General features: G+C 41.8%; 1 protein-coding gene across 1 annotated transcript in view; it reads right to left on the bottom strand.

Annotated features, from left to right (window-relative positions):
* Positions 1–12,659, bottom strand: part of IL2RB (interleukin 2 receptor subunit beta) — a 260,299-nt gene that overhangs the window by 13,529 nt on the left and 234,111 nt on the right. The window contains exon 8 of the mRNA XM_069653014.1: positions 7,311–7,437. Within this exon, the coding sequence (XP_069509115.1) occupies positions 7,311–7,437 (127 nt within the window). The remainder of the gene's footprint in view (positions 1–7,310; positions 7,438–12,659) is intronic.

The raw sequence follows: 12,659 nt of genomic DNA on the forward strand, positions 1-12,659 counted from the left end.
TATTGAATGAGGGCGTGATTTATGCTTGAATTGTGGAATCTAGCATGAGTTTTATTGTGAAACTGGTCCGAAGGTGTGTTACAAAGTTCTTGGGAGGACGATCTCTTGCTTGATTGATCAATGGGAGATCTGAATTCCAAGATAATTTTGAAAACCTCCCTTTGTGAATTTGTGGCATTGAGGAGTCTTTGGGGGTATTATTTTGTAAGCCCGTGCATGCAAAGGGCGTAGTTCTGAGGATCTACCTGCTGTTGTGCTGTGGCTGCGACCCCCCTGGCTGCCTATCAGCTTCTGGAAGCAGGAGGATCTCGGAGAAATCTGTCGGGAATCGAAGGAATCAAGGAAGCGATGTCACGCTGAGAAGCTCTGCCCCCTCTGCCCAGGCCCCGCCTATGCAGGAAGTGTGCCTACATAACACTCCCCCAGGCACCCTTGCGGCGCTAAGCCTGTGCGTGCAAAGGGTGTAATCCTGAGGATCTACCTGCTGTTGTGCTCTTTGGCTGCTTGCTGTGGCTTTGTCTGCCCTCTAACCTCACGTGTAAGGTCAGCTGAGTACAGCCAGGTGGGAAGCCTTTAGAGGAGCTGCACAACGAAATGAAGTCAGTACCCGTGGTAGCATCAACCACGGGTTTTAAAACCCACCTGCAGGTAAGACAACGATTTACTTACCTTCCGGACGGTGAGGGAAACCCTGACCTTTCTCCTAGAATGATGCAAAAGGATCTGCCTACGCTAAAACAGTCACGTCTACCTTTTAGTACTAAGAAGCGAAAGAGCCTCTCAGTGGGGGCTGAATTGACTACTGGAAAGAGCTCACTGGTATGATATGATATGATATGGCATTTATAACGCGCCTATACACAAGTGTCTCTGGAAGATGAGAGCAATCCAGATTCTACCTCCAAACTCGCTCATCTCCATAATGCTAGCTCCACTCCAATTCCAGCAGAGAGCACAAGTTTGCCGCCCCTGGTCCTTGGCAAAATCCAAGTGGCTGAAGTATGCCCGATCCTGGGGAGCCCGGGGGTGCAAGAGGCCAGTTATGTTGGGGAAAATGGCCAGACCGATTGTATCACTCTTCAGATAGAGCATGACACCTGCTTGGGTCCTGAACTGTGTGAGACCCTCGAGGAAGCCTCAAATAGGTCGAGGACATTAAAAGATAAATTGAATTTAGACCTAATGGAAAAATCCAGAGCAACCGAAGAGGACTGCTCTAATGACTCCCCTCGGGGAGAGTCACAACTCCCCGACAAGACCGTTGGAGTTCATGCTGCAAGTCAAAACGCGATACCTGTAATTGTTGTTGACCTGACTCCCCCGACTCGGGAAGGGCCGCCCTCACCAATTAAGGAATCGCATGACTGTCCATCGAGTAATTTAACTAAGAGTAGGTCAGGGGAGGAATTCAAGACTACAGATTCCAATAGTACAAAGGTACTCCCTAGAACATACCCCATGCGCTTCCATATCAACTGAGGCCGTATGGGAGAATGTAAGCCCTTGGGACTAGACCGAGTTAGGCATTCTAGATAAAGCCCCGCAGGGCCCCAAGTCCGCCAAGGGGAAAAAATCCCACCAAATAGTCCCTACAGGGACAGAACCGGCAGGATTCAATATCTTCCTGCCATACACGGAAGACCACAGAAATCAAGGGGACAAGGGCAGAAGTCATCAAGTTAGCATACAATATGAAGCTACGGCTAAGGCTAATGACAATCTGGGAGATGATGGTAGCCCCTGCTCTAGGCCCATCCAGGAAATGACAATGGAAATCCCCGAATTTGGGTGGTGTTACGATCAAGCACGAACACCAGTTAAGAGAGCGCGATTGTCAGGAAGCTTAAGAAACAACGTATACCCAAACTCGCTAGGAACCAGTCAAAGTAAATCTAGTCTAGCGAATAAAATTATGGAACACATAACGATCTTAACGGGGAAAATTGAAAGAGAAAAAAGGAAAAGTTTCTCCTTCATTAATGAAAAAATGGCAGCCTTAGACAAAGAACAAGCAAAAGAGACATCCTCTAATGATGTGGACCCCGCCATGATCTCCACTAAGCCCCACGAGAAAAAATCCTCAACCAAAAGGACTCAAACATCAGCTTGCGAGGACAAAAGCTTGTCCCAAGCAGAGTTGTTTAAAGAGCAAATGTCACAAATATTCAAGCAAGTCTGGAAAACTGAAAGGCAAGTGGATACTGATCATACTCAAAAAGTGATCATGGCATCTTTGAATATCACTCTCGCACCTTTTCTAAAGCTCTACGAGGTGATAAAGGACTCTCTCCAAGAAGTTGCTAGCACTAATACCCAAATCAAAGCAGCAAATCTGCAAATGGAATCTTCACTGAGTGCGGACATCCGAATGAATAAGGAAGCGGAGCAAATGCAACTCTGGCAAAACCGCCTCAGTGACTTAGCGAGAAGAGACACAAATGATAAATCACTACTAATGGAGGCAGTCCTTGAGGACTGCAAATGGATGATAACCCTTTACAAACAGAAAATCGAGCTGGCCCCTCGGGATGATAACGTAAAGGGAGGAAAGGGGCCAATGAAACTGATACAAGGTGATAATAGACACCCTAAACAAATAGGCATCCCGCTGGAAGATGTAATCCTGGTCTCCCCAAGAGAGAAGGTGGAGGAAAGAAGTGCACCTGCATCGAAACTGGAACAATCAAATTTTGCCATTTTTGCAGGCGGAAACTCCAACGGCCAGGACCTTCAGAATGGAAAGGGGGCACATAAGAAAAAGCTAGAAAATGGAGAAAAAAAACAAAGAATGAAATCCTAAAACGGAAAGTAAATGGTTCGAGAGCTTTCCTGGGGAATTTGAGAACACCACCTAAAAGAGAAAGCTCACAGTGTGCAAAGAAACCTAGAAGAGAATTGACTATGAGAGAGTCAGACATGCCGATGGATGTCGGGGAAAAGTTAGCAAAAAACACACTGTGGAAACAGAAGAGGAAGAATGGGATGAGACGGAGCAAACTGCGGACCTAGGTGACTTGATTGAAATAATGAACAAAAACACTGAGGAGGGAAAATGGGATAGTATCAGTTTATCGACTGGCAAACCATAGATAACTGGGAAACCGTTGACTTGGGAATGCAACTAAAACGTGTAAAGACGCCGAAACCCAAAAGTGTGAAACCGACAAACATGACCAAGTTACCTGGAAAAAAGGCAGATTCCGCATATAGAGGTCCCCTCTGTGAGGATCAAAGTGACTCAATCCATTTCAAAACCCTGGGAAAAAAAGGAAGGAGGATGACATCAAAGATAATCTCGAACGAAAACAACAAGAAAGGTCCCATCCAACCTCACAAAGGAAAATAAAAGAAGGTGAATATCCCGAAAAAGAGCCGAGAAATGCCTCAATCCTGCAAAGCCCCAAGGAAACTAGACCATCTAAAGGATGCTACCTAAAGTTAGAAACAACATCAAAAGGCCCAAAAAGGGTGGTGTTAAATAGAAGCTATGTGATGACTCTCTCCAATCAAACACAGATGATATAAAAATCGTTGAATTCCCAAGAGAAAAGCGGATGGACCAAGTAATCCTCCACTTAACATCCAATAGGATCAAGCAGAAATTGCTGGAGGCCAGTGACATCCTTAAAAGAAAGGGTTTCCGATTAGAAACTCTGGAAGAAAATAATAAGCCTGACAGTATAAAAGAATCAAAGAAGGAAGAAAAGGATCGCAAGCAGGTGAGGAATGTACACAACTTAAACAAAGACACTGACAAGGAGACCCACCGTATCTGGCGAAGTTTCCATCAAGACCTCCTGTTGAGATGTAGACATAGGAATGGATACATGGATACCCACGTACTTATAAACAATGGACATCTACTAGAAGTGATAGTACTGAAGATGGAGAATTGTTAAAGTTTCATCTGTTTAACCAATAAAATAATAATAAAAAAAAAAACACATTATTTTGTATTTGGCTTTATGGCTCTCTGAGTGATAGCCACGTTTGTTGGTAAGGTAAGACACTTTGTCGCTCTGTCTGTGATTCATTCTCCAGATGTAGATCAGTGAATTGTTTGCCTGCTGAAGTTTTGTTTAGGTGACCAGAGAACCAATAAAGCCTATTAAGTGGTTTGGGGGTTTTGCCTTGTTTCAGGGTGGTAGTTAAATCAAGTGCTTTGTATGGCCAATTATAGAAGGCTTTTGTTGCTGATAGTGGGGTTAATATAGTGGAGAAAGTGGGGGTAGTTTCCTTCAGTAATGTGATATGTTCAAGTTCAAGGTTCATGCATTTTAAATTCCTATAGCAAGCATTTGTTGGATTACTCGGTGGAGTTGAGCGGGCAGAGCTGTATTTAAACAAGAAATGATTCAAGTGTCTGTTGTGCTTTATTCTAAGTTATTTGGTACGGTTGCCAGATGACGCTCCATTTGCACAATGGAGTGATGTGCAAAAATTGGCTGACTATTTGTCTGGGTATGGTAACCCATACGGCTGGAAGGGCCTGCGTGGATTAGCACTTGAGTTCTTTTGTAATATTCTTATTTAGATCTGTTATATTCCCTTCTTTGGAAAGGAACCCTTGGGTAATACAGCCAAGAAGCTATTAGGGTATCATGTATACCTAATGTTCTACATAATGTATAATATCTGTATTGAGGAATCTTAGAAATGTATATCATTAAGTGAGAATCAAATGTATTACAGACACATTCAAGGGCTCCAGATCAGAGAAAATAAGTATATGGTAATTGCCAAGCTAAGAAACTGAAGCCTGGTAAATAGGAGTGCTTAATTACGAATGAGTGTACAATATCTTTTGAAGTTTAAACCAACAACATAATCTTTGAATAATATTCATATTTAATATTATTTTTTTGTACATATCTTTTGTGTCTGGAAATTGTTCCTGAAGATGGTCATAATGATCAAAATGCATTGGACACAAATTTCACAGGCCATTTCCATCCCTTTTTTGGAATAAAACATTTTACAAACTTTTGAACCACTTTGTACTACAGTATCATTTTTTCAAAAGAAGAGTATATAACAGATCTAAATAAGAGTATTAAAAAATAACTCAGAGTAGTAATCCACGCAGGTCCTTCAAGCTGTCTGGGTTACCATACCCAGACAAAAAAATCAGTCAATTTTATAGCAAGCATTTTTACCCGATGTAGAATGCTCTGGCCTTACTGGCAAACTCACTGGGAAGAGCAGGGCTGGGTGGTCAGCCCTTAGAAAATTAAAGGGGCAAAAAATGGCATTTTACCTGGACCTGTGTGTTGCCTTACAGCTGAGCATATGAAGGTCTAATATTTCAATGTGTGGTATGAGTGTATTGCAGAGCCTATTCTAGCCAGATACTAAAGCTGTCTAATATATATAGATTGAGGTGTTCGGAGAGAGAGCTGGAAATAAAATCAGCAAGTTCAACTCAAATGTAAGCATTGTAGCCCAAGGTCTGTATATGAGATGAAAGGAGATGAAAAGGAGGATGTGATGCCCCATTTAATGAGCACAGGTTCACGGGGTGCTGCAAGTTCATGGAAAAAGGATATGTCTAATGAATCCTTGAAAATTAGATTAATTCTACGAGCTTTCACCTCTGTTCTTCAGTATTATTTTGTAGGTTGTGGGCATTGCCTTATTCATGTCTCATGAGCCATGTCTCAGTAAAAAAGAAAAGAGATGGTGCTGGTTGGCGATGAAGTCATGAATCTCGAATTTGTGTTTTGGGAAAGATCACACATTGAGAAGAATACAGGTTGGGGACGTAGTGTTACCAGAGGTGCAGGGAGTTGTTGGGTTTGTAGGGGCAGAGGGTAGTCACCTCATGTGTTAATCTGCAATCTTGGGCGGTATGGAATCTTGGCTTACCTGGTTTTGTCTATTAGAAACATTGTGGGAGTTGGGAGTGTGCTTGAGTGTAGTCAGTCATCTTAAAAGCGTGGGATGATACGGAAGGTTCTTTGGGTGTGGGCCTTTTTCAGTTCACCAAAGGTAGTAGTAGATGCTGGGGAAGGAGAATAATCTGCCTGAGTATCAGCTAGATAGCTGTGGTTTGAGCCTCTGCAAAGATGGTTGGTAGAGTGAGAGAGGGAGTCTAAGAGAAACAGCAAAAGTGATTTGGTTGGAGATAGTAGGGAGATGGATCTATGAGCAAATTGAGGAATGGTCGGAATAATTCTCAAGTGCCTGAGGCCATGAAGAAATATGCTTGGGGAGCAATCCGTGTAACCCGAGGGGGTACAGCGTTGTGAATCATGCCTTTGTGCCAAGGGAGGCCTGAGCGCAGGGTTTCTAATAATTCTGAATGGTATAGGGGTGTGAGATAGTGGGGGTATAGAAGGACCCTGAGAGGTCCAAAAATATGTGGAAGCAAGTGTTTGCATAATACCCGTGGACATATTCTTTTTTCACTATGTTACTTAACATTGCTATGTGAGCTCACATTAACTTGCACACATCTTTGAAACTTTACAAATAATGAATAAGTATGATGGGACAATTAAGTCATTGTGGTGATGACTTGATAATGTGCTCTGAGATGGTGCTCATATCATCGGAAAATGTGCTAAATCCCAATAATTGCATTCATTGATTCTACATACCTGGTAGCTTTGTCCAAAGACCCCAAAATGTGTGCATAATAGTATATACACACCCAGACTGAACAACACTATAGACAAAGTAAAAGATTCTCATCCACCGCGGTGGACAGGCATCTTTTTACTTTATTATTAATCCAGTGGTCTCTGTTTGCTCCTACCCCCGAGCAAAGAGTGTTGGATTTGCCAATAACATTTTATAGACACAGTTTTATCAGGAAAGCAACTTATTATCCTATATCCAAACCACTTCTAAGGCCTCATCACGAGTTGGGCGGTAACGCCAGGGCGCTAATAGCGCTGGCGTTATCTGCCCTACCACCAAAACCACCGGCGCCATTAGCGCCGGATCACGGGTTTGGTGGAATTGGAAATCCCCATTCCCCATTGAGCCCATTCAGGAATGCCCCATTCCCCAGTGGGCTCAATGGGGAAATTTCACGCTCTTACCGCTGGCGGATTTCCCGCCAGCGGTATGAGCGTGAAATTTCGGCAGATTTGGGAAATCAGCCGAAGCCCTGATTTGGCGGACCCTTAAATCCGGCAATAACAGCGCTACCGCCGGATTTAAGGGTTACCGCCAAGCTCGTGATGAGGCCCTAAGGAACTAACTATGGGCGCCCTAAAGCTTGTAGTTCTCATTGTGCGGGCCTCTAAGCATGTGGCAGGAAATGGAGAGAGCAAGGGAAGGAAGGGAGACCACCACACACTCACCAGTTTGTCTTCCAGAATCCAGTGATGAACACAGCCCCAGAGATAGCGACTGCCAGGCATATGCCCACGATCCAAAGTACATGGACAAGGGTCATTCCTACAGGATGACTGAAGACCTGAGCGGGATCTGTAGAAAAGATACATGAAATACAATTAGTGCAGATACAGGCTCTTCTTCACCACTTGGTGGTTTCTCCCCTGCAAGGCAGTCCGAATAATATGCATGAAGAGTGAACTCCAGTCTCAGCTTTACACGAAGTGGCCAAGGAAGGAATTTGTAGGGTGTCACATTGAAACTTGCTTAGGAAACAGAAGCCCAAAGAGAGGCCAGTATCCAGGCCCTCATACCAGAAATACCAGAAAGATGGGCATGAAGGAGGACAGAGATGAGTTCCCAGCAACCCCAAGCAAAAGCTAAACATTAGCATAATCTATAAGGCCTCTTTTCAATCTCGCCAATTGGTTTCTATTTTTTTGCTGGCCTGTAATGTTTGCCAAAAAAACTGAGGGGTGTTCATCCCCGTGGCATATGACATTTATGTCCCCAGCTTCTGAATTACTAGAGAACTCCCAGAAGAGGGAGCTTACTGTAAAGTAATGATCAACAACATTCTCATTCAGGAATGAAAACACACAGTCCTTACTTTCTTTCTAAAATTGTATCTTGATTTTAGATGAGTGATGGACCTTTGGCTGATTTGGAGAGCCCTTAGCTGCCACCGAATCTCATGTCAGAGCTCTGATTTACAAGAGGAATGCTCTGGTGGTTGCACCAGTTTACAACCTGAACAACCCCATGGATTCTCTCTCTGAAACCTGGGAATATTGATTTGTTGGGAGGATAGAAAAAAAATCTCTTGCCGCCCTTGCCCTCCTTCATCCCCCCACTGAGTCAATTACAATTAAATCACATTCTGTGAGCCGGGAGGCAATGTTCAGGCAGTGATGGGACCATGACGGTCCTATCCGATAGCAGTTATGTTTCAAGTTGTTTTTGTGGGAGCTTATTTGCATCATTATTTCTCATTGACATTTGTAATCTACACCAACCAATGGATGATGTGAGATTTGCTCTGCATCTCAGGGAGCCACGTGACACACATTTATTTATTTTTCCCTCCACCGTCAATGCACCTAAAATAAACGTTATTGCATCTCCCGACACTGTGGTGCAGAATCCAAACCTCTAAGTCCATGTGCAAGATTTGGCCATTCCCAACTTGTGTACAGTTCTGCAGTGTGGGCATTGTATGCTATCCCCAAGATAGCACACAATGCATAGAGACGTACTAACCTATTCACAAACTTAAATACACTGGTACGATCTTCAAAACCAGAGCACTTGTAGTGTAAAAGAACTAATCTGAATTTTTTAAAAAGGAGTTCTGTCTGTGATTTGAGCATAGCTCACAAGGCTGATCTCTTTTTCAATGATGACTATAATGAGCTAAATGTGATTGAATAACACATGATTGAAATTTGAAATACGGCTTTTGGCCCGAGGTCAACATAAAAGTCTGGGGTGTGCTGGCGATAGTGAAATTTGACCAACCGCACCCATTCGCCCTGCACAGGAGTGGAGCGGTGTCCGGCACTGTGCTATCAGTATAGGCGATTTCAGGAGATTGACGATTTTGAAATTTTCCAAAATAGGAAGTTATGACACAATAAAACATACACAAGGCTATAGCAGACCCACACATGTATGCCAGCTACACATCCGTGCAACGCCGGGTGGTACAGCTAGTACAAAATAAAACACAAAATATAAAATAAGGGCTCATTAAAGGGAAGGGCTAAAGGGAAACTGGACGTGGGGTTCAACATCTCTGTAGATGATCTACCTTTTGCCTTTTTTCTTTTTTTATCTTCCTCAGTGAATAGTGATTATCTGTTCAATACCAGACACGCTACCTCTTATCTGATAGTAAACACTTGGCCACATTTCATCACTGTACTCTACAGTAGACAGTATAACTGAAAATTACATGTGTATCTAGATATATTTCTCACACTCTCTCAACGTGTGAGTATGGGTTTGTGTGTGTGTGTTCTCAATACAGTGATCCAATGTGGCCTTGTGCAGCTTCGAGTAATCAATCTATTCATATTACCTAGCACAGATTTATTTAAACATTTCAGCTGACAGAATTCCATTTGAGTGCATATTTGGTGGCTAATGTATAGATGTTCATATAGTCTATTGATATTCACCAAGGTGATGCTGACGATTACTTCAATGCTCAGTGCTGAGTTCCACATCTATTTTTCTTAGACCTTTCTAGGGCCTTGCACTATTCACTTGGTGTTTCTCTCTGCCATTGGGCTCTCCAACTTTACAGATCTGCAAGACCCCAGAAGGGGATTCCTGGCAGCGGAGTATACCAGGCAATCCTTTCGCAATGCACAGACAAATAAGACACTGTGGAAAGATACCTGGCGGGAGAGTGTGCCAAGGAATCATGGAATCAGATGAGAGGAAGTCCTGGCAGTCAAAAGCACCAGGCAAGTTGAAGTTGAATAAGCACACCCTGCATTGTGGGCCCGGCTCTTAAATAATCTTTATAAGCATATAGAAACATATGGCAGTATACCAGATACATGGTGCAAATCTGTACTGGTTCCTATCTTTAAAAAGGGCGATAGATTGGATCTGCATAATTATCGTCTTTTAGCCATGACGAGACTCACTCAATGGGCGAAGGAAAATAAAATACTTTGCTGCTTCCAGGTGGGTTTTGGAAAATGCCACAACACAGTTACTAACATGTGTGTAGTGCAGTACCTAATGGCTGAAATGGTGAAGGAAAACAGGCCTAACTTGTACTGTTGCTTTATAGACTTTAGTAAAGCCTTTCACTGTGTCCCATGAAATTTGCTTTGGAATAAGCTTAAAACCTGGGGACTAGATGAACATTTATTATACTACATTCAGCAGTTGTATACAAATACATCTATTCCGGTTTGTTTAAATCGTGCAGGACAATGTACTAAATATCAAGTAACAAATCGTGGCCTAAAACAAGGGTGTGTCTTAGCCCCAATTTTGTACAATTTATATACTGCGGTTTTAAAACAGGCCTTTTGCTCAATCCGAAATTTTCCCCAAAAAATAAATGGTGTGCGGATACCATGGCTCTCTTACGCTGGTGACATAATAATATTAGATCTTACTCAAATTGGTTTACAGCGATCGATGAGCGCGTTAGGCAAATATGCTGTTAAAAAGGACATGGGCATAAACATAGCCAAGTCAAAAACTATGCACTTGGGTAAAAAGATTGGGTTAAAGAGCAACTATGTGTGGCATAAAAAACATTCCCCTGGAAAAAGATGTGGAATATACATATATGGGCTTTCCTATAAAAACAAATCCCAGAAGCACATATTATGGTGAGAAGGTCATTGCTAAAACATGGGAAAAAATGGCTGACAATAAAGCACTGCACAGTACATTGTGAGGCATACAATATCGAGGGTCTACTTGAGATCTACCGTTCAAGCATGATACCAGCCATCTTATATGGACTGGCTGTCCTAGAATACAGGCCTGTTTGTTGGTTGGAGCTATTTGAAGTTAAACTATTGCGTTCTTTGATAAATGTCCCAAATTTTGTACCGTTGGAAGCATTGAGATTAGAATATGGGGTAACCACATTAATGACAATCTGGCGGGTCCAAAAAACTATACTGTATGCGAAGTTCTTGAAGGACAGTCTAAATACCAATGAGTTATTCCAGCTAATGGCCAGTAGTGCTGTTGTATTAGATAGAAACATCTTTATTGCTGAATTGCGGGGGAAAAAAATCCAGGTGCTGGCATTTTGATGAACTGTCTGAAAATGAAACAGTGCTATGAGAGGGCTTAGGCTGACTTTGTAATAAATATAGAGGAAATTGCTAAGGACCAATTTTGGCCCACATTATCTGCGGCAAACTCAAAAGTCATAATGCTGCAGCTTTTTATACATGGAACAAAGTATTGATGACATTTTAAAATCTGTGTATGCCTACTGAATTTTAACTCTTCGTAAATTGTAGATTATTTCATGTAAATAGATGAAGTGTGTTTCATATTTCTCTTTTATTAACTTCTTTCCTTCTTAATTTCTTGTTGTTTTTCATGTGCTTAAAGTTTTGTATAAACTAAATTGCACAATAAATGAATCAAAACATTTTTTTTAAAAAAAGAATAAGCACATTAACATTGTGGGAAGATACCTGGCAGGGGAGTATACCAGGGGATCTGATGAACCTACTACAGGACTCCTGGCAGAGGAGTATACCAGGAAGTCCATTAAAGTCATAGAAGGAAACACACTTTTGCAGAACACATGCAGAACGCATGGTAAAACAAACATACCAGAGACTTTAAAAAAACAGGCAAGTGGAGGTTTTGAAATTAGACAGAGACCTTTTCCTGTTAAAATCAAAATACTTGGTGAAAGGGTATAAGCAGAGACCTAAAGAACTCACTTGAGGATTTCTGATAGACTAGTATATCAGGTGGTCCGCTAACATATCAAAGAGATTTATAAGAGAACCCTATATGGAAACTCTCATCATGAATAAGACCTCTTTGGTTTGTGAACTCAGTGCAAAGAAAAATAGAAAGAGCTCAATGGTGGACATATTGTTTGTACAGAAACTTTCTGTATCAGGTATAAGGAATCAAAGAAACTGTTTCTTGAAAGAGAGGCTTGTACGATTCTTAAGGAACTATTGTTTGAAAGAGACAATTCTGCCATCCTTAGGAAGTTGTTGTATGAAAAGACACTTTTGCCATCCTACCTGAGAAATCCAGGGGAAGGGAACCACCCTCTGGATCCAAGGATTTCTCCCTGGAAAAGACTATTGTATTGGATTAATTTATTTCCTTTAATTGTGAACACTTATTGCCAAGCATAAGTCAGAGACATTTCCTTACACCCTTAGTTGTTCATTTCTAGTGTGAGGGGCAGACTAGTATATTTTGGACAAAAGGACAGTTTACATAATTCTGACAACAAGACAGAGACTGATCTTTAGTTTTAGTTTCCTAGATATGGAAACTCTCTTTATGAAAAGGGATAGAGAGGCCTTTATCCATCCCTTTTATTTTAATAAAGATGTCTAATGGTGAAAACATTATAACTTTGTGTCCGCCTCTCATATGTGACCCCTCACATTGTCCCGTTAGGCTGCATAACCATTTTTTTGACAAACGAATGCTCACTGCATTGACATTCCAAAAAGGATTGTAAATGGATGGATTAATATAGATGGATGGATTAGTATGCTGCCATACTAATATTTGAAATAAAAGTGACACTGCCACTATATGGCGACCAAATATTTCCATGAGTTCAT

Source organism: Ambystoma mexicanum, chromosome 3q (assembly GCF_040938575.1).
Source record: "Ambystoma mexicanum isolate Mex_15411 chromosome 3q, UKY_AmexF1_1, whole genome shotgun sequence".
NCBI classification, from domain to species: Eukaryota; Metazoa; Chordata; class Amphibia; order Caudata; family Ambystomatidae; genus Ambystoma; species Ambystoma mexicanum.